The sequence below is a fragment of the Engystomops pustulosus genome, chromosome 5 (assembly GCF_040894005.1).
Source record: "Engystomops pustulosus chromosome 5, aEngPut4.maternal, whole genome shotgun sequence".
In the NCBI taxonomy this organism is placed as follows: Eukaryota; Metazoa; Chordata; class Amphibia; order Anura; family Leptodactylidae; genus Engystomops; species Engystomops pustulosus.
The window spans coordinates 60,427,458-60,454,084 of NC_092415.1; the positions used below are offsets into that span (position 1 = coordinate 60,427,458).

The 26,627-nt window shown below is 39.2% G+C and overlaps 1 protein-coding gene across 5 annotated transcripts in view; it reads right to left on the reverse strand.

Moving 5' to 3' along the window:
- Positions 1-4,519: 4,519 nt before the first annotated feature.
- Positions 4,520-26,627, reverse strand: part of MYOM1 (myomesin 1) — an 87,458-nt gene continuing 65,350 nt past the window's right edge. For 3 of the 5 annotated variants that reach the window (XM_072152133.1, XM_072152132.1, XM_072152134.1), the window contains 15 exons: positions 25,688-25,824; positions 25,315-25,459; positions 24,090-24,149; positions 22,853-22,920; positions 22,642-22,755; positions 22,261-22,348; positions 21,963-22,001; positions 21,553-21,658; positions 21,276-21,439; positions 20,486-20,522; positions 18,605-18,627; positions 17,815-17,870; positions 16,048-16,263; positions 10,113-10,257; positions 4,520-7,053 (listed from right to left, as the gene is read on the reverse strand). In XM_072152133.1, coding sequence (XP_072008234.1) covers positions 6,917-7,053; positions 10,113-10,257; positions 16,048-16,263; positions 17,815-17,870; positions 18,605-18,627; positions 20,486-20,522; positions 21,276-21,439; positions 21,553-21,658; positions 21,963-22,001; positions 22,261-22,348; positions 22,642-22,755; positions 22,853-22,920; positions 24,090-24,149; positions 25,315-25,459; positions 25,688-25,824 — 1,535 coding nt within the window. In that variant the 3' untranslated portion in view covers positions 4,520-6,916. Of the gene's footprint in view, positions 7,054-10,112; positions 10,258-14,101; positions 16,264-17,814; positions 17,871-18,604; positions 18,628-20,485; positions 20,523-21,275; positions 21,440-21,552; positions 21,659-21,962; positions 22,002-22,260; positions 22,349-22,641; positions 22,756-22,852; positions 22,921-24,089; positions 24,150-25,314; positions 25,460-25,687; positions 25,825-26,627 lie in introns of those variants that run through there. The other 2 variants (XM_072152136.1, XM_072152135.1) reach the window with 1 other exon arrangement.

Consider the following 26,627-nt stretch of genomic DNA (forward strand, 5'->3'; position numbering starts at 1 on the left):
TTCTGACCCATAAAATATTCCTTCAGACCATAAAGATCTGTATCTGGTTTATTTTTACGAAATTCATTGTGAAGAGCACATGGTTTGGCCAAACATCAAGTCTGTGTTATTCATACAACTATTACTTTTTTTATTGGTCAGTAGGAAGGAAATGTGTCTGTTGACTCAGCTCTTGTGTTGCCTGCAGCACGTGTTCTCTTTCACAATCTAATAATGGCACACACACCTAACCCCTCAAGTCTAAGGACTGACTTGTAAAATTTGCCATTATAGGAGGTTATAGCTTTGGAACGCTTTAACATATCCAGGGGATTGTGAGTTTGTTTTCATGTTGCACATTGTACTTCAAAGTAATAGAAAAATGTTGATGATATCTTTTGTCTTTAGTTATGAAAAAATGGAAATTTGGCAAAAAATTTCTAAAAGATAATTCAATTTCAAAGTGAATTTTTTTCTGCTTTTCAGGCAGATAGTCATGGTACCCAAGTAACTTTATAAGTAACATTTCCCAAATGTCTGTTTTATATAAGCGTGGCTTTTTATGCATCCTCTCTCTTTTTTAGGGTACATTCACACAGCGGTATGCCCGCCGTGCGGACATACCGCCGTGTGCTGGAGAGGAGGAGGAGGTGACCCCTCCTCCCTTCATAGAGAATAGCGGCGCACGGCCGCACACACGCCAAAAGATAGAGCATGCTCTATCTTTTTGCAGTGTGTGGCCCGGATCGGTGCCGCGTCGCTATTGCCGTCTATGGGGACGTACATGCGGCCGCATGTACGTCCCCGCAGACGGCCATGTGAATGTGCCCTTAGGTTGTTAGGAGGTTCAGAATTGTGGGTGCAATTTTTCTTATTTTTATGAAAATCAAGAAAACCTTTATTTCACTGCACCTGTTCAGCTTTAAGTGGCCTAAATAGCAGTAAAACCCAGTAAATTATGCCATTTTAGAAACTGCACCCGCGTTCACACGTTGCGTTTTGAACTGCGTTTTCATTGCGTTTGAAACGCATATACAACAGCTGAGGAGGGGTGATTTGCCTAATTACATCACTGTTAACATTTCCGTTTACAAAACGCATCATAAACGCGATGTTAACGCATGTGTTAACATTGCGTTTACAAACGTAAACTGTAATGTAATTAGGCAAATCACCCCTTCTCAGCTGTTGTATATGCGTTTCAAACGCAATTAAAACGCGGCCAAAACGCAACGTGTGAGCACGCCCTCAATGTGTGAAAAATTTACTTTTAGAAGTGTGTTAATCCTTCAGATGTTTCACAGGGGTTAAAACAAAATGAAGGTGTAATTTAAAAGCTGTTATTTTTTAAAATTATGTATTAATTTTGGTCAAAAATTTAACTGTCACAAAGTACTAAATACTCCACAAAGTTTGATACCAAATTTCTCCTGAGTATGAGGATGCCCCATATGTGGTGGTGACCGCTGTACAGGCACCCGGCCGGGCATAGAAGGGAAGGAGCCATTCAGAGCAGATCTGCAATGTCACTTTTTACAGGCTACAAAATGTTTATTTTTTGTAATTTGGACATACGGGGGATTATTTTTTTTTTGTAGTTGAGATCCACTTTTCTTATACATCATTTCCGGAGGGGGAGGGGGGGGGGTTCAATAGCTAATAATCAGATTTCATTAACTCTTTCTTGGAGGTGGACTTCTTTCTTACTTCCTTCTTACAGCGGAAGACGTATTTGACAAAGGCTTATTTCAGCTGAAACGTTATACTTTGGATTACCGCAATAAAACTTTGTTCATTAACTTCAACTTAAACTTTGTGTACCTGGATATTCTTTATACATGTATATGCATCCTTCCAGAAGCACCTACCCATAATAAGGAGTGCATAACAAGGACATTTGATATATTCATTGTAATTTGCAGCATATTACATAGTCAGCCTATGTATTCTGCATAGGTTGACAGCAGCACTGTTAGATTGTGCAGAGTGCACAATCCTAACAGGCTGCTATTGAAAGCTCCCCTGGGGTCCTTATCGTGCCCTGCACGGAGTATCCTCACTGTTGCAGCAATGTGCTGTAGACGCTGCCGTCACCATAATCGGGTGTCTATAAGGTTAAACATGCATGATCGCATAGTCGCAATCCTGGCTGTTACTGCAGGACCCCGCTGTGATCTCACGGCTCAGCTTCAGAGTCCAGCGATCGCCATGACGTAATTCTACGTCAAGGTGCAGGAACTACCCGCATCCTATGACAAAGAATCACATCAGGGTGCGGTAAGGGGTTAAAGAGGTTGTACCAAGTTTGATTGTTATCCCCCCATCCACAGGATAGGAGATAACAATCTGATCAAAGGGGGTCCCAGATCATAAGACTGGGGATCCCATTCTAGTGAATGAAGCAGCGGGTTGAATGTCCTGTCTTCGGATTCAAAACTATGGGAGCGTTGGAAATTGCTGAACACAATGGGGAACATTTACTAAGGGTCCGAATCGCGTTTTTCCACCGGGTTTTTTTCAGAATTTTACTGTTTTGCGCCGAATTGTGTCGCATTGCCGCCGGCTTGCATGGGACGAAAAGCGGGGGATGGGGGATAAAAGGCAAACTTGGTAAACCCCTTTAAGGGGTTTTCCGGGCCATTTACCTGCTAATGACCAATCTATATGATTCAATGTTAGTACTTGATCTGACAGGATGCGACTGTCAGCATGGTTAGAGCTGGAAGCAAGCAGCTCCAGCACATCTATGACAGCTGTGTACAGGGTGGCCATTCTGCCAATACTACAAGAGCCCTGGAAAACCCCCGTTAAATGACACATATTAATAATTCATTTGATAATGAGTGATGCACCTTTGGCAGCAATGTTAACATAAATTATTGTTATAAGGCCAAAGCACACAACCATATGGGGGCAGGATCATGGCCCCAATAGAGGTGTAAGGCAAAGTGTGCTCACCATACTGTAACCGCAAAATATGGGACTTGGCGAGGAGCGCTTACTCCCGCTCCCTTTTTCACCCAGTCGTGTGCTACGCCTGGAATCCAGTCCCGGGGAGCACACGGTCATCTACACAAGCCGTTTTTTTTTTCATTTGAATTTTTGACATATGTTGTCTCTATTTTTCCAGGATCTGTAATTTACAATATATCTCAAATCTGATGTAAGAAATACAGGCTAATCAAGATTAAAAGTCTGAGCACTGCATATCTGATATGATTTGTGACTATATACATTACAGTCTGCTGGACTTGAAGACAGGACACTATGTACAGTCTGCAGATAGGACACTATGTACAGTCTGTTCAGCTCCTTGTGCTCTATACCATACAGTCTGCAGATTAGGACACTATGTACAATCTACTCAGCTCCTTCTGCTCTATAACATACAGTCTGGAGATCGGACACTATGTGCAATGTACTCAGCGCCTTCTGCTCTATAACATACAGTCTGCAGATAGGACACTATGTACAATCTACTCAGCTCCTTCTGCTCTATAACATACAGTCTGCAGATAGGACACTATGTACAATCTACTCAGCTCCTTCTGCTCTATAACATACAGTCTGGAGATCGGACACTATGTGCAATGTACTCAGCGCCTTTTGCTCTATAACATACAGTCTGCAGATAGGACACTATGTACAATCTACTCAGCTCCTTCTGCTCTATAACATACAGTCTGCAGATAGGACACTATGTACAAACTGCTCAGTTCCTCTTATCCTTTAATATACTGCCTCTAGGTTGAATATTATGTACAATCAGTTTAGTTCTTCCTGCTCTATAATATTCTGCCTTCAGAGAAGACACTAGGGAAAATGCATTATGTCAGAAAACTGGCAAACAATGTCACGAAAGGGGATTGATCCAGCATCTCCCTTGTGTACCTCCTCAAAATGTCTTGCTGTACCCGAAGCTGATTTATTACCATCTTTATTATTTTATAGGTGTTCTGCCACCCTAGTTTTCAGCTCCTATGTACACGAGATTGAAGTAAATACCGTAAATGACCAATTTGCATGCTTTGTGCAGAGCTGCGTAATCTCTGTGCGCTATAGAAATAAAGAATTATTATTGTAATTATTATTATAAATAACATAGGCTACGTGCTGGGATTTGCAACTGATAAAGCATTTAAACTCTACATGTTTTCTTGGGGACATAACAGGGAGTGTGGAGACAACATGCATGAAGAATGGGTCAAATCCTCCCCCCAACCTCCAGCACCCAGCTCTTAGTAGATCCAGGCGCAATCTCCACCAGGTCTAATCTGGAGGTTATATCTGCTATAGTCTCCCCAGGAAATCCACCAGAGATAATTGTAAATACGGCGATCTGGGGCGTTCACACCCACAAAAACTGGCAGAGAAGGCGTAATAAATCTCCTTGTTTGCTTTTCCCGTATATATATGTGAAGTAAATGTGAACCTGTCCACGTATCTAGATCTGGACTACTTATTAGACATAATAGGATTAGAGGATCAATTCAGTTATAAAACCCTGTTTCTTGTAAGGAACATTATGAGAAAAATGAACTCCACTTACAAATCTTATTTATTTGAGCAGTGTTTTAACAAAGAGTAATTTGTCACCAGGAAACTGTGAAAACACCAGCAGTTTTAGCACTTCTATTATAAGCCGGCATCATATATCGCAGAGCAATGTTTTTCATTGACTAAGCTGTAATATCGAACATCGCTCAAATATATAGCGCAATATGGTAGATGTGTTATGTTGTGCTTGGAGTTTTTCAGTCAGTCATGGATAAGGAAAAAGGTGGTGCATATGTTTTTCATGGTGGATTTGGTGTACAATCATTGAAAAAGTAGCAGTTGCTGTCATAATGGCACCCTGACCCCCCTCCCACCTAATGCCACCCCCACACCAAGTGGGTCTGGGGTGGGCTATGTTGTGCCAATGCATTCGTTATGGACTGTACCTGTCACTCATCCTCATTAGTAGGATCTCCACTTATACTGCCCCCTTTCTATAGCCCCCCACTTATAATGTCTACATTACTGTGCTGCCGTCCCCCAAAACTTATGCCCACTTTTCATTACACCCTCATTCATCATATCTCTGATGGCTGCCTGCTTCACCTTTGCAGTGAACTCTCTTAGGATGCAGATAGAGTTGACATGGGGGACTTAACTACCCCCTACCACCTAGGTCAGTGGAGCAGACCCAAAAATCTGAGACTGTCCCACTTAATCCCAGACGGATGGGGCCACCTAGTTACTAAATTAGTCGTACATTCTCTGGAGTATCAGAGTAATGGCTGCAGCCTTCTTATGTCATGCAGAAGAGGAGACTGATCATGTTCTTCTTTATTAGATACTGATAACACTGAGCTAATGTTTTATTTCTTCTCAGGAATAGAACTGGTAGTGGAAGCTATTTCTGTAGTTAACAAATGAACTTAATGTGCAGAAAGAAACCATCACAGAGACAAGAATAGCACGAGGCTGAGCTCAGGAAGTGAGAAATGAACAACACTCATCTTAAACAGCATTTTCCTGTCAAAGGAAGACGCAGACACAGAGCGCATTCTGTAATGTCAGACAAGAATTATATCAGTCATTGTGAGAGAATATTTCACTTTACAGTAATTGTACATTTGCTATAGTCGTACGTGAAAACATGCACTTCCAAAAGACCCGTCATGTCTATCTTAGTAAATATTTGCGGTAACCATTAAATAACAAATCTGAAGCTTCTTCCTGATATTTTACTTTTGACAATTCCTCTGTTATCCCTCCTGAAAAGAAATGTAGTCAACAGGACATTACCATTCCCCTTACCAATGTAATGTGTCCCAACACAGCCTCATACTATGGGGGAGGGGGAGCAAAACAGTAACACTTAGCTGTCAGTTTACTCATACATTTTCATAGGCCCCCGTTTTAGACAAAGTGGGGCCGCAAAATAAAACTATTTTCTGAACAGTCACATTCACTAAGAGGCTCCTTTAGCTCTACACAATAATAACACTTTAATGGAGGGCAGATTTATCAATCTGTCTAAAAGTAAGAATGTTCTTTGTTGCCCATGGCAACCAATTACAGCTCCCCTTTAAAATATTAATGAGCACTGGTAAAATGAAAGCTTAATTGGCTGCTATGGGCAACTAAGAACATTCTTATTTTTAGACAGCTTGATAAATCTGCCCCATTGTAGTTTATAAACAGTAATATGGGGAGGTACTCTGTAATATGGGAAATGTGTAAGGATTTTATAGGAGATAGACAGATGATAGGTAGATTGATCATAGAAGATAAATATGAAAGATTATATAGATTTATAGATAGCTCATAGATATATAGATTCGGAAATATAAAGTAGATTATATATACCAAGATGATACAGTAGAAGAGAGATAGAAGATATATAGATAAATACATAGACAAAAAGCTAGATAGATAAATGATTAGACTATATGGATAGCAAATAGACAATTTATTGGTGATAGATAACTAGATGGATAGATGATGGATATATAGACAGGAAAAATATGATAAGCATTTTCACCCGGGCATTTAACCAACGGGTATTAAAATAGTAATTCATCTTCTGGCTACAAAAGTCCACGTATAGGGGATCCCTTTAGGACAGTGGGCCCTTGGCTATAACCCACTTTGCACCCCATAACGCCGGCCCTGCATTTTCATGAGGGATAACTGAGGAATATCAAACATAACTTGAGTGGGTGCAAACACACACGGGCCCAAGAGGTCATGGTGACCATATGGTGTACCATTCCTAAAGTACTATAAACAATGCATTATAATTGTGGGCCGAGCTCCCATTTTGCACAGCTTCGAGTTACACAACTAGGCACTAAGCAAAGTTTAAAGAGTACTAACAAGTATTAAATAAAACAGACATGCTAAGAGAGGTGACACCCACAACAAATTGATGTGCACACATGAACCGCTATAAAGATTTCTGTGCTTTTGCCGCCTCCTGGCATTGTTGCGTTTGACCTTCTGCTTCTTCCATTATAGGTATTTCTTCAGGATCTGGAGTCTCTTCGGTAGCAACAATCTCCTCCACATGGGGTTTAACAAGCTCTAATGGCACAAAAATTGAAGCAATAATTGCAATATTATTTAATTTCATTGTAGTATCTATGGGGGTACAATTTCCAAAAATATTTTTCTCTTAGCTCTGCAGTTTTTGTATAAACATCAACTTTTGGTTGGGATTTTTAAGTAATGTAGTGTATATATGTATATACTGTGTATATATGTATATATGTGTATATTGTGTATATATGTATATACTGTGTATACTGTGTATATATGTATATACTGTGTATATTGTGTATATATGTATATTGTGTATATATGTATATACTGTGTATATTGTGTATATTGTGTATATATGTATATGCTGTGTATATATGTATATACTGTGTATACTATGTATATATGTGTATACTGTGTATATATGTATATACTGTGTATATATGTATATACTGTGTATATTGTGTATATATGTATATACTGTGTATATTGTGTATATATGTATATACTGTGTATATATGTATATACTGTGTATATTGTGTATATATGTATATACTGTGTATATTGTGTATATATGCATATACTGTGTATATTGTGTATATATGTATATACTGTGTATATATGTATATACTGTGTATATTGTGTATATATGTATATACTGTGTATATAGTGTATATATGTATATACTGTGTATATTGTGTATATATGTATATGTGTATATTGTGTATATATGTATATACTGTGTATATATGTATATATTGTGTATATATGTATATACTGTGTATATATGTATATATGTGTATACTGTGTATATATGTATATATGTGTATACTGTGTATATATGTATATACTGTGTATATTGTGTATATATGTATATGCTGTGTATATATGTATATACTGTGTATACTGTGTATATATGTATATACTGTGTATATATGTATATACTGTGTATATATGTATATACTGTGTATATTGTGTATATATGTATATACTGTGTATATTGTGTATATATATACTATGTGTGTGTTTTTGTATACGCTGTGCTTATAGTATGTATGTATATGCTCTATATACTGAATATAGTTTACGAGTGTAGAACTTTATGTGTATATAAGTATATAAAGGTGTGTATATATCAGTGTATAAATTTGTGTAATTGTATAAACATGTCTGTATAAGGGTACATTCACAAGAACATATGGGGGACGTATATCTGACTGCAAATTTGCTGCCGGATATACTTCCACCATAGGCTTCTATACGCCGGGGCTCGGTACGGTGAGCACAACGAGTACTCACTGTTTCGAGCCGTAGCCGCAAAAGAGAGAGAGCGTGCTCTATCTATGGCCATAAGAACGACCATGCAGCTCTATTCTCTATGGAGAGGGGAGGGGTGAGCTGCGCTCACCTCTCCTCCTCTCCAGCGCGCCAGACTTGTGCCTGCCAGGCTATAGCCGGGCGGACACACGTTTATGTGAATGCAGCCTACATATGTATATTTTTTTAAGGGGAAGGGGGGCCCCATGCAGAAATCTGCTATGGGGCCCAGCCTCTCCTAGTTACGCCACTGAACAGGATAGAGGGCATTACAGTGGCTATGGAAAGTATTCAGACCCCTTTACATTTTTCACTCTTTGTTTCAGCCAATTGATAAGATCAAAAAAGTTTTTTTATTTTTGATCACAGATGTACACTCTGCACTCTGAACACTCTGGAAGATGTTTAAATCCAGAATATCTCTGTGCTTGGCCGCATTTATCTTTTCTTCAATTGCAACCAGTCATTCTATCCCTGCAGCTGAATCCCTTGCATTCTATCAACAGCATGTTTCACTGTTTGGATTGTATTGGGCAGGCGATGAGCAGTACCTGGTTTTCTCCACACATACAGCTTAGAATTAACACCAAAAAGTTCAATCTTAGTCTCATCAGACCAGAGAATCAGACCGAGGAAGAGCTGTGGTCACCCCAAACTTCTTCCTTTTAAGGATTATGGAGGCCACTGTACTCTTAGGAGCTTTGAGTGCTTCTAAAATTCATTTGTAACCTTAGCCGGATCTGTGCCTTGCCACAATTCTGTCTTTGAGCTCCTTGGGCGGTTCCTTAGACCTTATGATTCTCATGTGCTCTGACATGCACTGTGAGCTTTGAGGTCTTATATAGACAGGTGTGTGCCTTTCCTCATTAAGTCCAATCAGTTTTATTAAACACGGCTGGACTCCAATGAAGGAGTAGAACAACATTAAGGAGAATCAGAAGGAAATGGACAACACGTGAGTTATATCTATGTTTTTGTTTTTTTCTGTAAAGATGGAGTGTAAATTAATGACCAAAAAAAATCAATTGTCTGTAACGAAACAAAAAGTGATAAATTTATAAAGGTCTAAATACATTCTGTACCCACTGCATACTGCAGTATTGAACAGTTTAGATGTGTATCCGACCCATGCCTGCCCAGTTGGTTAGATGCCACACCCCTTTAACCCCCTCCACATGTCGTGGAGGTGGCATAGTCGCTGTAAGAATCACACATTTTTGAACTGCGAAAGAATTTGCAATTCTTTCACTGCTTCTACGCCAAAAAGCTTGCGTGGAGCGAGTGGTAAATCCTCCGGTGTGTTTATATTCCTCTGTCTCCGTCTAAACACATCCTTCTCCTCCCCTCCTCTCCCAATAGAGCTCTATACTCTAACCTGTTTTCTTAGTGAGCTTGTCTTTTCTTCCAAGACAGATTTGGCAGAGTGAGTAACAGTATTGGAAGCAAAAGTATGTGCCAGAGTATCCAGCAGTATTGGAAGCAAAATAGGCCAGAAAACTGGAGAAAGTGGCATTTTTCTTTAATAAAATAAGCTTAGGCTTTATTCACATGACAGTAAATATCATTGTTGTGTGATCAATGCATTAAAAAGTAGGAGTTTAGGCCGTAGCAGGCATGTGTCACTGTCCATGATGCAGGAGAAAGAGAGTGCTGGAGGAAGTATAAATCGTTTATGGCTTTTTATAAGCTCCTCCCCCTTCCTTTCCCAGCCATATATCAATTTTTTTATCTTTTGTTAGGTCAGAAATTTTTTTTTTGTTATTTGCAGCAGTATTTTGTAATCTTACCTTTTTGTTTTCCTCTCTTAGATCGAAACTTTGCTGGAGGTTCTTCTTTCTTTTTTCCTGGGGTCAGTGTTTCCATGACATGACCTGCAGCATCGGCAACATACATAGCCATTCCAAGCTCACCCATCATATGGGTCACTATTAGCTGCAGCAGCAAAGGAAGAGTCTCATCATCACATGCGTTATTACTAGCTGCTAGAAAGCTGCAGCCTATTGCTGTCAAGGCATGGCCTAAATTATTAGTAAAACTAACCATGAATGGTTGTTAGACCAGACAAATAATACATAAATAAAAACAGATTGCATCCAATACTACAATAATGCATCCATCATGTGTATAACTCTTAGCTGCAGATCATACAATAGTTTTTTTTCCCAAGTCTAGTAAATTATAGAAAACACTACATGCATAGTATATTAGCTTGGGTTATTAGTCTGTCACTCCCAGCATCACTTTCAGGCCCAGCATGCTTTGGCTGTGGCATTTTTCTAGTATTTTTTCCTATAGACTTTACTACATTTACTACACTTTAAAAAGAACCAGAAAAAAATTTGTTAGAAATGCAGAAAATTGACGAAAAACAACATAAAATTGCTTGTAAGGTAATGACAAATGTACTGCAAGTGGCTAATCTGCACATACACATCATATGTATGTCAAGTAGATGTGAGGCATTATTTTAATGAATAGCCTCCCTGATGGATGGATTTACATAAAAAATATCCTAAAATATAGTGAAAGAGCCCTTATAATCCAGAATTATTTAGCAGATAATCATATTCTTATCGCTCATTTCCATAAATACTTGTCAACAAGAAAAGTATTGTAAGATCAATAGGTGACCATTAAAGTACCCACCAACAGAACTTCTGATGATAGACTGTTGGTAGACCGAACAAAAGCCTGACGCATTTTGCAGTATGTGGAACAGTTTTTTGTTTACTTTAGGAACCATCAGCATCCATCTAAAAAAGAACTTATTAAAGTATGCTAGTGAGCTGGAGATGCTCCAGCCTACGTCACTGTAGCGCCTCTTGACTCCGCAGGCTACTTATATATACACACCCCCACTATCTGAAGATATACCTGGTCCCACCTGCTGTTCCAGAGACACCTGGTGACAATACAACTGGTCCCACCGGCCGGTGATGGCACTGGCTGTGCGTGGATCAGTAGGCGGGCAGGGACAGGCTCATCTTCAGAGAGTGGGAGTTTGCATATATAATTAGATCCAAGATGGCAGCCCGGCCCCAAGTCATAAGTTACAGGGTTGTGTCTAGGGGGAACTGAAATTGTGTACAGCAGGACTGGTAGAGACAGGTTGGACTTATATCTGAAATACTGTATTTTTGTTAATAACAGTGAATTGGAGAAAGTGTTATTTTGTTATCCTGAGTAGATATAAGAAACTTCTTTTTGGGAATACAGGCGGTCCCCTATTTAAGGACACCCGACTTACAGACAACCCATAGTTACAGACGGACCCCCCTGCCCATTATGACCTCTGGTGAAGCTCTCTGGATGCTTTACTATAGTCCCAGACTGCAATGATCAGCTGTAAGGGGTCTGTAATGAAGCTTTATTGATAATTCTTGGTCCAATTACACCAAAAATTTTGAAACTCCAATTGTCACTGGGGCAAAAGAAAAAAAATTGTCTAAAACTTCCATTATAAAATATACAGTTTCGACTTACATACAAATTCAACTTAAGAACAAACCTCCAGACCCTATCTTGTATGTAACCCGGGGACTGCCTGTACTTAACTTAATACTTTTTGGTTAATACTTTAACTAAAGAAAAACTATTCCAAATATTACAAAAAGCAACAGCCAAGTAAGGGTACATTGAGATGTTATGGGGGCTTTGATCTGGATGGATCTGATTGGCGACCAGATCACGGCCCCCATAGACTTCTGTGGCTCCCAGTCATGGTGCAGTGAGCACATGGTGTGTCTATACGTGTGCCTATATAGCCAATTAATAGATCCCAAGTTTGGGGAGTCTACCAGCAAAAAATTCTGATGGTAGATGTCCTTTAAGGTTCTTAATCTTCTTTATTACTTATTCCTCATACGCTTGGACATAGTTTACATGGTGGATATGGTATATATGTGTTTAGGATGATAATATTATTACAGAAGGGTATTATTCCCATTTGCAAAGAAAGAAATAGATGTAAAACAGCAGATATGTGTATAATGCATGAACAAAACAGAAAAAGTATGAATATTAAATGAATGGAAGGCATACAAATTACTGCAAATTACAAGCCTGCATTCACATTGCTTTTTTCTCTCCATTGTAAGGATACGTGAGGTGAATTCCCACCATACCCTTAAGATGGAGAACTAGAGCGTATCACTCGGTATTCACATACAGTGAGATATATCTCCTGCTCCTCCCTGAAAGCAGGAGAGGGAGTGAACATCACCAGCAGCCAATCATTGGCTACTGTCCATGTGTAGGGTGTTATCCCTAGTGATGACACTGTCCTTATATGAATAATTACATCACTGGAGACCTCCCTCACTGTATGCTCAATACTTTGCATCCTTCCCCTATCGCCTCCAATGACCTCCGCTGAGGGTATACGCGTCTCAGTAGGAATGAGTAGGATGGAAAGATGTGTCTTGCTGCATCTTTCCATCTTGTGTTTTCCACAGTAGACAATGTTACTGTGCAGACAGAGCTAAATGGGATGCCCGGTATACACGCTGAGCCTATGCAAAATACGTGCCGTAAGTGTAGCCTTGTTGTAAATTGCTGGGCTGCATCTCTACTTTCTAGGGTTTACTTTGTAAGCAAAAGTGTAGCCAAGCAATGAGTGATTATTTACATACAATTTTGGGCACACAAAAAGTTTCCCCTCTGTGCAAAAATGAAGAAGAAAGTTAATGAGGAAAAAATCAAGTCATTTCAGTTTGATGTCAAAGGGAATCTCTTAGGGCCCGTTCATATTTTTATCATTTTGCAAGTTTTTGGCATCAGTAAGGCTGGTTGTCCACAACAAACTTGCTGTGTGTGTCTGCGGGTTTTACAAGCCCAAATTGCTGAACAGGGTGGACAGACAGGTGTATGTCTGTAAGGCCGTAAATCCTGTCGACACATAAAACAAGTTTTTTAGTTAGAAAGTATTTTTAGCCTAAACCAGGTGGGGTTGATCTCACAGGTGCAAATCTTTCAATTTCCTAGACTGTGTGCAGTCACTGCAATTGGTTTTGGGTCACAAAAACGTATGCTAAAAAGTATTGCAATAAAGATGTGGACTGACATTAATGTTATAATAAAGATTTGTAAGCCACAAATAATATTATAGAGCATATGATTTAGAAGAAAAAAACTAAGATTAAAGGATGATATTATAAGTGCATTTACATGTCCCACTTTGTTCATATAGATCTGTGTAACCATACCTTTATCTCTGTTGTTAGTAGCAGCAGGACTGTGAAATTATGTATCATAAAATGTATCCTTCCCATTGCTATGAGTCTCTGCTGTAGCAGATTCTGTTTGAATGCTTCAGCAGTTACGCAGGGGGATGGGATGTCCAGCAGTACAGGGAAGAGATCTCACATACCAGCGCAGTATAGTTCTCCAAATCCAGCTACAATCTTGGAGTATAAAATAACTTGCAGTGGTATGGTTACACAGCTCTCCAGGGCCCATACCTAACTCTGTCTCCAGCATAAATAGTCAGAAATGATAATGTCTTCCCTCTAACTGCTTGCTGAATAGATTATTCTGCCATGTCCTCAAGACGAGGAATACATGATTGTCCATATTATAAAATGGGTAACTGTTCCATCTTCTGATCACTTACAAGGGTCCAGCGGTATTATAGTTCTGCTAACAGTAGGTTTTCACAACATTAATTGTGAATATAAAACAATTATTTGTGAAGGTAATTGTGATCCAAGCAATGTTAACCAATGGTGCAGAAGGTGGATGTTTGTAATGAAAAGAAGGGCACACAGTGAAGCAATGGTGGAGGTAGAGATGAAAATATGTGCTCAGTTTATTAGTGAACAGTGATACAGGGACACATACAGTGACTGAATACTTTAGGATATCACAAATGAGAATGAAAGCGAATGAAGGATACAGTATATCAGTGATCTTACAGTACAGAATAATAGAATACAGTTATACTACAGCACTCCTAAAACAAACCTTTTCAAAATCCTCCATGTTTGCATACTGCCAAGCTCTATAACTTCTATATTAGCCATGTGAATTGTATATAAGCCCAATAACTCCAGTGTCATTACTTTAATGCCTTATTCCATTGCTGAGGACTTCTGCATTGTTTCCCGCCGCTAAGGACTATCTCATGGACTTTGTGTGGATCTAAATCTCTACCCAAATCCTTATTTAAGCCATTTACAATGTGGACATAGATGTGGAAAGAGACTTGGATTCTCATACTGATTCTTACCGAATCGGCTAAACTGCTGTGGCTAGAAACAGGTTGTTGTCAAGACTGCAGAGTCATAGAAATAACAGACAAGGAATAAGGTTTAAAGATCATATTTTAAGAAACACTTAAAAAGAACTATTTAACACCTGCACTACTTATTTCTCTAGTCCCGACTTGTGACATTGATATTTCAGGAACAGAGCTGATGAGAGATAGGTTCTTCTATGTAGCCCATATGTCAGTTTCTATTTATTCCTATAAAATACTCAGGTGTCAGAGAGTCACATTGTACAGGAATGGGACCAAAAGAGAGGAAATGTTATAGCAATCGGCTAAAAAGCCATGTCATTACAAAAAATCTATATTTTTAAGAGTACTCCAGTTCTTAAACCCACCTAATCTCTTCATGTTATTTAAGTACCTGTGGTCACTAATTATAAGACATTCAGAAACAATAGCTTTTCTACACATTACAGTAGTAATAGTAACTTCAGGAAAATAAATGAAGACTTGTTCCAATATGTATGCAGATATTTTACTCTATGATCAAGTCTGTTCTCTAACATGGCCGCCTACTATAGTAGTACATATTACAAGCTATCATTTTTATGTACTCACTATTTAGGCCCGATGTAACAAATGGGATTTTGAAAAACTTAGTATTTAGGGCATCTATCAGCTAAAAATTGTAAATAATTGGTATCTATGGCCCTAACATGGGTGTATCTTCTTAATATCAGACAATACAGGTATAGATACCTGGATGAAGGTAGCTGGATTTTGCTGCTTTCAGTTTGTTCTTAGTTTTCGGTTAAATGTTAAGGGAAAAATATAAATAATCCTACTTAATGGATGCAAGTGAAATGCACAATGAATGAAGGACAAAAGTTATATTTAGATACATGGGAACATTTAAAATCTGCCTCCACACTTATAATATGACATAGTGTATCTATATCTAAATAATTTGATTCACAGTTTACATCAACCATATCTCCCCCCCCCCCCCCCGTTTCCTACCACCGTAGAGTATTTTTGTGGGCTGAGACAAAATTCGGCCAATGTTTAATGGAAAAATGGAGATTAGTGAAGTCCATAGCTGCAGGCAAATAGATATGAATATAGTCTCAGCCCGTAAAGGGGCACTACAGTGACAGGTGACAGATATCCTTTAAGTTTGCCTCAGTAAATTAAGTTGCAAGCTAGAAAAGAGGTAGGTTAAAGGAGTGGAGTCAATTACTTAGCTGTTGTTTCGAAAACCATCTCTTAATTCCTCTCAATAGTGCATAATCCAAGGATCTCCTCGGAGGAGTAGGGATTCTGTGTATTAGAAAAATACCTCTTGAATACTGAGAGGTCTCAGGAGGGGTTTAAGAGACAACGGCTCCCTCTCACGCTCGTAGCACTTAACCTCATTCTACCCTCCATTATTCACCCTCCTATTATTTTTTGTTAGCATCAGTCTGAGCCTCCTCCTGAGCTGGTTCTTCGCCCTCTGGATTAAACACACTTACAGTAAAATCATTAGTTTCAGTGCCATATTTGTTCTTTGCCCGGATGCAGTATTTGCCAGAGTCAGACTGTGAGACGGTGGTAATGGTAAAGCTGGCATATTTTCCAGACTCAAACTTAAGAATGCAGTGGTCATCTCCAGTCAGTTCCCTTTCATTCTTCAGCCAGGTGACCTCAGGAACTGGGTCACCCCAGATGTTACATGTCAGGTTAAGTGCCTAAGAGGTTACAACAAAGATATAAGGTCAATGTAAAGAAGAACATGACTTGCCGCTCCATTCATTTGAGGGTCCAAGTGAGTTGACTCCCCTTACCTTACAATGTTAAAACTTGTCTAACTCCTCTTAGTGGTGAACATTTTAGGAGTTGTATTGTATGATTTATTTGCTGCATTGCAAAAGCCTATGGTGCAATGTGTCTCTCCTTATAGGTGTGCTTTACACTTTAAGGGTCCGTTCATATTGAAATCATCTTGGGCTACCTTCACACTAATGTGTGCATGCCGTAGCATGGCGGGCACACATCAGCGCATGGAAGAGGAGGAGGGGGTGAGCGCTGCTCGCCCCTGCCCCTCTCCATACAGATACATGGTGCACGGCGCTGTAATACAGCGAGAGATACGACATGTCCTATCATTCCCCCGGGTACGGATCGGTACGGTGCCGCACATGTGCTGCATCGTATCACCCGCGCACCGCTCCGTGCACCCATTGCGGGCCCATGGGGGATGTACATATATACGTCTCCCAATGGTCGTGTGAATGTAGCCTTAAAAAGTTGTAAAATGACAAAGGTCAGGGAAGAAACTAAATTCCTAACGTAGATTTTTGCCTTTTCTGGCCATCCTTATAGGTGTATGGGGTCTTATGGCCATGCAGGATCCCAGTATTCCTAGGATTCTAGGAAGGAAATATTCAAAGTTTTCAAATCCCTATTTTCTGGTGCACAGATGAAAAGTCACCATGGGCAAGTAATGAGCCAATGAGGGGTGACCTGCTACAGTCAGTGATAAGCTGCAGTAGTCACATGACCATCAGAATTGAATCAAGTTTGACTGAGATTGCAATTTTCCGAAAATAAAAATGTTTTCTAGGATGGGATTGCCCCTTGTAAGGCAGACCCTTAACATCAAGCAAGACTTTCTAAAGATGTGATGCAGGATTAAAGCCAAACCAGTATATCTATTGCAGAAGGAACAGATTCCCAGCTGTAGTCAGGACTGTTCCAATGCCTCTTCAGTACAGTCTAGGGTACTTAAGACTTTTGGCTACTGCTGGGAAGTAAGAGCTATCCTTACAGAGACTTTGCCAATTAAGACCACCTTGCAGGAATATGGAGACTTACAGCCATCGATGCACTGGTGAATTCTTGTAAATATGCAAATACGTTTTCCATTATGGTGCAAGGAAAACATTGCCTCTTTTAGCTAGGATTATAATTTTACAACAGTCTGAGCATTTTTATATAACTTTTCTGGTTGGACAACCCGCTTATTTACCATAGCCTTCTTTTCCTCTGCCATTACTCTTGATTACTGGCATTACGTGCAAAATCATGACAAGGGAGGATTGTAATGAGCTCACTGACCTGTGCTTATTGTTACAATCATGTAAAATTAATACAGATGCTTATCTACACAGCCCTTTACCACTGATTAAGTTACCACTGCTTAGTCACTACCTGCAGTATTCTTATAGCCACCCAATGTACATTATTTCCAAAATCAACATTTTTGTCCTATTACACAGATTTATGATACATTTTATTACCTTTCCTTCTTGTATGGTAACAACATCTGGCAAGCCTCCTATTACTCGGGCACGATCTAGATCAAACATACAATAATGTAAGTATTCAATATATATGAAGCTTGGACAATTTATAGCTTAGTTTTGCTACCGGCTGTAACTGTGGGCACTGCTAGTCGTCTCATTCTTTTTTTAACCCCACCCAAAAAATTTAGACCAGATCTCCAACATCCTCAATAGGCTCCACAGACTCCGGCTTAGTTAAAAAATTTTCTCTAGCTAATGCTGTTACTTAGCATTCAGTGCCACTAGTCTGTGATTTTGATTAAATTATCCATAGAGTTGGAGAAAGTGGTGAAAATCCATCAAAATACATTAGGGACACCAGGGACACTTACTCATAGATCCAGGCAATGTGGTAATCTTTTTATATTTGTTATCCATGGCCTCCTTTCTTCTAAAAAGATGTATTCAACCATGGGTCATTAGCATAAATGTGAAAGATGATTTTATAAGGAAGGAGACCATGTATAACAAATATAAGAAAATTCCCACAGTCACAGTGCCTGGATGATGGATGAGTAAGTGTCCCTGGTTGATATTGAGTGCTTTAAATATCCCCCAATAAACAGCAGTTTTCTACGTAACCCATTGCAGATTAGGGTGTAATGCAAGCTTTATGAATGTGAAGGTATCTACTGCTATGAAACATTGCATATGATGGAGGAGGAAGTATAAACTGTAGTAGCGGGAATTGATCATCCATGTAGTAGTACACATAGAAGGATGCAGCTTATGGAAGGGTACTTACTCTTTTCTGCTATGGCAGCTGCCCTGTTATTGGAGTAAAAGAAGGAAGGATTAAAACTTTATAATTATGTTTTAGCTATACACACATTATAATCTGAAGTGTACACTCTCTAGAAATGGTTTCTAGAGATAATGATCAAGGCTGATGAATCAAGACCATGAAATATCTTGCTGTGGTAAGCAGCAGGATTCTATGATACCATCAATAATTGAGGTTGAGTCAAGAAGAGATTGTTGACAGTAAGATAAATGAACTTCACAGCCATAATCACTGCATATCCCTCCTACCACTAAAATAACACACTAACAACTTCCTAACTTCCACTTAAAGGAAATCTACATCAAAATCCAGCATGATAAACCAGGGACACTTACCCATAGATCCAGGCACTGTGACTGCGGTAATTATCTTATATTTATTATCAATGGCCTCCTTCCTTCTAAAATAAAATGATGCTAATGAGCCTAAGGGGCTCTAGTGGCAGGCTATTACAATGAGCAGAGCAGGTCTCCACTCCCCCTGCACTTCTTGCTGCTAGATTACACAGCAGAGGGAGGGGGTTGAAACTAGCTTTGCTTATTGTAAAAGCCTGTGTATCTGTATGACTGACAGGCTTCGGTAACGCCCCCCTGAACCCTTCTGGCTTATTAGCATAATTTAAAAGTTCATTTTAGAAGGAAGGAGGCCATTGAAACTAAATATAAGAAGATTACCACAGTCACAGTGCCTGGATCTATGAGTAAATGTCCCTAGTTTATCATGATGGATTTGGTTGGTAGTTTTTCTTTAAAGGACATTTACCACCAGGATGAAGGACTCATGGAGCCTGGAGCCCCACAGGCTCATTTGCATACAGTCCCTCATCCTGGTGGTAGATGGCCTTTAAAGATAACCTGCCCCACTCCAATTATGTTTGTCTAATCTGGAGCATCTTCTCTTATAACTGTGATGTTCCTATGTTATTTCTATTAAAATGGATTAAAATAAATTAACAAATTCCTCCTATCAATTAAAGGGAAATCATCTAACAAGTTTTTCATAGTTCACTTTATGAAATTTCTAGATATATCTTTCCTTTTCCCAGCAAACTATTATTTTAGGGAACATTTTTATGCAAATTGACTTCTTGGTGCACTAAGGCTGTGCCCATACTTCCCGGTGGCATTTATTGTTAGGGGGGAGTTAATCATTGAGTAAGTAGATGCTAGACCCTGCTAGTCAGCATAGAAAGAAGAAAACTGTAGCAGACACAGCCCCTGGTGCTCCAGAAAGCTAATTTACATAAATAGAAAAGCTGAACTTTTTCAAACATTACAGATTTCAGGGAACCAGGACAAGCAGGAAAGTTTCCATAGTACCCTTCACAATTGTGTTTTTAGTTGGGGGAATTTGGGAGCTGGAATAATTCCTTTAAACAGTGTGTGTTATGTCCCCCAACATAGAGTAATAAGAAAAGATAAGCAGGGCTGTTATAATTTGTGGAATACAACCGTTTAGTAACTTAGTCATAGACAGAAATGGTGACAGGTGCTCTTTAAATAGTATCCACATTTAACCCACCAAAGTGTAAAATCCGGGGAAACACAGAATTGAGTTGGTTATTAGCATACACTTCACCAATATTTACTTCCTTTCCTAATCTTTACTTTGTGATAAAAAGAATGAATTGCAAATATCGGACACAAGAAGACACATTCCTACAGGACGCAAGCAGCTTTGTACTTCCCATCAACCAATAGGAAAGTTATCCAACAGAGCATGACATGCATGGAGATTCAGTGTTAGTTTACAGAAGTAGATTGTGGTAAACTAAAGCGGCTACTAGGGTTATAGAGAGCAGAGAGCTTCTTCTTCATAGTCTATACCCCCAGATATACTTACTTCAGTCTCTGGAATTCAGCAAAGGCCTCGTCGTAAGCTGTATAGGAAAAAATAATGTTATGAGGGCCGTAAAGGTGGAAAACACATACTCACATTATATATTATATTCATATTAGACGAGTGTTGCCAAGAATTACTTGTACATACTGACATATTGTAGATACTCAAAGGGGTATAGGGGCATTTTAACCCATTGCTGCCAAAAGACTTTGAACATTTTATGTTTCTATTTTTTGGTCTCCACCTTCAAAAATTGATAACTATTTTATTTTTCCATATACAGAGCTGAATAAGAGGTTTTCTGTGTAACAAACTGTACTTCCTAGTGACGGTACATTATATTCAATGCCTTGTACTGGTTAGTAGTAGAAAATTCCTAATGCAGTGAAATTGACAAAAAAAAAAACGCATTTGCATGATATTTTTGTGAGCTTCGTTTTTTAAGCTTTCACTGTGTGCTTTAAATGACACATCTAACTTATTCTATGGTTTGGTAAGATCACGGGGATACCACATTTATACAGGTTTTATTATGTTTTGAACAAAAAAAATTCTTTATTTCACCATATTCTAAAGCAAGTAACTTTTTCATACTTCAAAGCATGGAGCTGAGTAAAGTGTCATTTTTTGCAGGATGTGATAACATTTTCATTGCCAACATTTTGACTGTGTGGCCATTAGTGACCGATGTTAAAACCCATATGGGTGGTCACTTAGGGGTTAAATAGTACATAAATATGGTCAGTTACTATAGTCCCCATCTACATACAATATATACAATATTCTTTACCTTGTCCAGAGAGATCTAAGCTCTTTGTATGAGTATCTTTTCCATCAAACATTTCCAGCACATATTTGCCCTTGTCGTTTGGTGTGGGCTCATTAATTTGAAGCCATATCATCTCCCCAGTGACTCCACTCTTCACTCTGTCTGTGTACTTTATCTTACTTTCACTGTAATAGAACATGGATAAATAGAAGAAACATTCAGAGGACGACACCAGATGCAGCCAGAGCTGAACAGTGAAATGGCCTCCAATATTTGGAGATTGGGAATCCTGACTTACTTGTGCCCCCAGCTGACTTTGAGATCCTCCACATAATAATTTACAAATGAGTACAATCTTATGCCTTCTTCATTGCTCTGGATCTTGACTGGTGTAGCTGTCCCGGCTAGAAAAAATGAGGTAAGGAAAGAAAACGTTAAAGTTAGTAAAAGTAAAATCAAAGCTTTTTCCATAATTGCCAGAAAAAAAACTTTAATTTTCATGGTCAGAGGGAACATTGCCAAACGTGCATCTGTATGTTAGATATGGGTGCAATCACAGTTGGGCAGCATAAAAAGTAATGGCACAGGGGTGGAGACCAACTTGAACTTTTGCAGGTGGGTCCAAGAGCATTTAAGAACATCCCTGGTTATATCAGGCAAGGGGCTGCGAGTTAGACCATATACATGACACAATTAAGCTTTACTTACCAATAACTCTGCAGACTGCGGTCATGAGATCATCAAATGCTGTAAAAATTGGGAAGTATTTCATTAAATATGTTATAATTTCCATAAACATGTAGTACATGTCCTATGACAATTACACACATGCAATATTTTATGGTGTATAGCAAAATTGTGGGTCTGTTATGGAAAAAACTAGCATCGTCATATACTGCAGAATTACAGGTTTTTACGGACATCTTCCTCTAATGATAAGACAAGTGCAAAAACAGAAATAAGAATATTAAAGAGATATATAAGCCAGACAAGTAAGAGGTCTTACCCGAATCCACAAGCTTAAGGACACTCTTGTCTTTCCCTCTGTCATCTTTCAGAATTAGCTCATATATACCAGCGTCTTTTCTAGTTATCTACAAGTACATATTACATGGTTACGGTCATAGCAGACATGATGAAACACTGAATCCTATACAGACTACTCATGAAATCTGTCTGCTAAAGTACAGGATAAAATAAAGCGATATGCATTTATTAGGGCAATACTCAAAATCGACCCCAGAGACCTGTATTAAGGATAACACAAGCAACATTACTCAGTGAGTAGTAATCATTATTATGCATCACTAGTCATTCACCAGCAACATGGCTATGAGCAGTATACTGTACCCAGATGTAACTGTAATGATACTAATAAGTAACTTACCTCAGTAATGAGTAATGTACATACACCATCCTTGAAGTCATGTTTCTCATCAACCATTATCTCCATTTCATCCTTATACCATGTGATACTTGTATCATTCTTCATATTAGCAACCTGTAATGATGGGAAATAAGAAAATGACACCATGATTTACAATTGGTATTACTAGATAGAAAGATAGACAGTCCGATAGATAAGATACTTTTCTTACCTTACTCTTCAACAGTACATTGCATTCAGGAGTAACTTCCCATCCAAGGTACTCCACAAAGTGAGGACCTATGCAGTAATACATGTATGCCTTTAAGTCATATTATAGCATGAAATCCATTGACCTAAAACAGTCCACTTTATAAGATGTATGTTCATTGTATACTGGATAATATGGTGGAGATTTATTACCACTGTACCAAATATTTGTTGCTGAAAAGTAGACCAGACACTTTTTTGATACTATTCATGACCTAGGCTCTTCTCTTGCTTGGCATAGGCTCCACTCACACCTGCGTAAGGGTTTCCATTACATTCTCTGTATTATGAGTGTGTAAAGGAAACTAAAAATGGAAGATCTTCGTTTCTTCAGAAGGTTTATTACTCTTATGTTTCTTTATCAATAGTGGGAAAAAAATTTGGGCTGCCGCGCTATTTTCTCCGTAAATTGATAACAGAATAGGGTAATGGAACCTTACCTTACTTTAGACCCATGTAATGCTAAGCACCTTATCTTAGGCACATGTATTTGTGTAAGGCTATCTGGGACACAACATCAATATTCTGACCTGTTTGGTGGGTATAGTAGGCAATGTAGACAATATAGTAGACAGTGGGAATAGTAGGACTATGGCAATAGGGAAAAACACTGCACGTTTTGTTATTCTGCCTGGGGTAGAAAAAAATAATCAGTTCTGATATCCATCTCTTTCCTGTTTCACTACTTGGCTGGAAGGAGAGACTGGACTGGATAGGGCTATACCCTATTTTCTAAACACTTTTCAAAACTTTCTAGGGAGAAGCAAAAAGTGTCTAAGACACATTATAAATGTATCACAAGACACACATTCAGCTTAACAAATCTCCTCCAATTTGTATGTAATACATATAGTATATGATAGTATAATGCAACAGACACATGGAAGACTTTCTACCTATATCAATGCCTGGACTGCACAATTCTAGGAGTACCTGTACTCCTTTCTGTGGATGCCATTTAGTATGTATGTCTGCCCTCTACTGGCTGTTGTCAGCGAGAGCTATCAAACTACTACAGAACTATGAATGTTACAATACAATAGGTACATCAGCGCTTTATGTTCATAAACAAGTATTAGCCTTATACCGTAAATTATTATAATCGATAAAGAATCTAATGAACCCTGTTCCTAGGTGAGATGGTGTGTTATCTGCTATTGTGTCTAGACTTTACATGGTAACCTGAGAGCATCTATTACCTTGCTTCCGGATCCATTCTTGTCTCTGGAATCTGGCCTCCTTCTTCAGTTTATCAAACACTGAAAGAAGGTAATTGAGGACAAGGTTACAACAAAGAACACAGACTTAAGATATATGATCCAGGAGGTGAATGCTACTCAGTCAAGCAAACAGCACATATTTTATGGTACTTTCCCAGACACTTTTTACTAAGGGTCATTCACACAAAAAGTATTCAGAAAAGACAGGATCAGAACTTTAATGTGATTCACATCTGCTGAACATTTATCAGGGAATCCAGATACAACCATTATTAATTATATAGGATTCCAGGAAAACCTGGAACACAATGGAGGACATAAAGGCATATTATTGGGCATCATATTGGGTTGGGATATGATGGGTTGAAGGAATATTATTAATGTGCTAGAGATTGTAAGGCCAGGGACAGGAGGATCGCATGTGACAAGAATGATTTTACTCTGTGGATTTTCTTTTACAGATCACGTAGATGGGATTTGTATAACTCTACTACGCTGCCATTGTAAATGCCTTCAGTGCACCCGACAATGATTTATTGCTGCTAACCTTCAATGTCTAGATCTAAACCTGTGTTTTCTGTGCTGTTTGTCACTAGAGTATTTCTAAGATGAGACATGTTTGCTGTGTCTGAACTAGAGCAATATAGCTGTGTAATATGTAGAAGCGGAATAAAGGGGTTGTTCATCTGGTATGAAAAATTATTAGCTGGGCTGGGGAGGCTTTTTAAAAAATAATGCTGTATTCAACTGCTCCGGCTCTACCAGTGTCCTGCGCTGTGGTCCAGACGGCCTGGTACGCCCAGGTCCAGGGGACAACTTCCTGGTGGCCTGGCACACCCGCTTGTCCTCTTTCCCAGCACCTAATATAGCGATATAGGGGATCTTTCTGGGTATAAAAATTTGGTGGGTGTTTTGGGTGGCCATGGGCCCACTAGAAGGCTTGTCCCCCGGGCTACGGCCCACACAGCCTAGATTATAATCCCCTACTGTTATATGTGTACATTGTTTGATAAATGTGTGGCATGTGACAGAGTAACAATTTAGGATCATGTAATAATTAGAATTTATTTCATTATCTAATGAGATGGCCAAGAATAAGTAAGCAAATGTCTGTAATGCTTTTGTAACCTGCTTAGACATCTGTGACATTAGTGTATATGCAGCTCATACACCTCAGTTATGATGAGCCATATCTCACACTCACCATCACCAATGAGGACCAGGCTGGATTGGTTTGTTGCCTTTCCATCTTGTAACTGGAAGGTAAAGGTCCCTTCATCCTCATCCTCAAGCTTCTCCATAACCATCTCTATAATGCCGGTCTTACTGTCCAAGTTCATCTTGTATTTCTTTGGAAAGAAAGAATAAAGGTTATGGTGTCAATGTATATATGAAACAAATAGACATGTAACATGCACCAGCAATATAAATTATATCCGCAATGCACTGTACATTGCTACTGTGTAAGTGAGTGAGCATTGTAAAATTCTTCAAAATGTAATGATACAATGATATCTATCCTAGCTGCCACATCTGCCTTACATATTTAAGACAAAGCTATGAGATCTTGGGGTTACCTCGCCATGTTGAATCTCCTTATCGTTGAACACATAGTTGGCCTTTGCAGCAGCAGAGAGCTTCTCCGCCTGCATCCAGAAGCGGACCTGTCCCTTTTCCAAGATCTCCACAGCCAAGCCAGATTTTAGAGGAATAACTGAAAAAGAAGATAGTAAAGTATATGAAGGTTCAGTACAGTGGTCGTGGCTCTCACTTCCAATCTATCCTAAATTAGAGAACCTCTAGAAAAGTCATTGGCTAGCAAAGTCATAAATGCTAGAATGCTAGATCCTCTTTCCATATTTTCTTAATCCAGGGTACTGTACATATGAGAGGGGATTACCCACATACAAATTCAATAAAACATAAAGGGGGTCATTTACTAAGGGCCCGATTTACGTTTTCCCGATGTGTTACCCGAATATTTCCGATTTGCACCGATTTTTCCTGAATTGCCCCGGGATTTTGGCGCACGCTATCGTATTGTGGCGCTTCGGGGCCGGCATGCACGCGACAGAAATCGGGGGGCGTGGCCATAAAAAACCCGACGGATTTGGAAAACCCGCCTCATTTAAAAAAAAAGTGGCGCTCAACACGCGCTTACCTTCACCCACGATAGGACAGTGAAATTCCGATGGTCTTCAGCGCAGCAGCGACACTTGGTGGACGTCGGAAGAACTACCTAAGTGAATCCCGGCCGGACCTGAATCCACCACAGAGAACGCGCCGCTGGATCGCGAATGGACTGGGTAAGTAAATCTGCCCCAAAGTGTCTGACCAACTGGCACAGAAATAAGAGGACACTGCTCACCAGGGAGGGGAGAGTGATTGTAAGTAAAGGTGGACATTGACATTGACATTGGCAATGGGGTTAGTATAGGTTGTAGGCTTTCCTGTAGAGGTGAGTAGATCAGCAAAGGAGGTCTTGTGAGGAAATGACATGTAGGAAGGCAGCAGGAG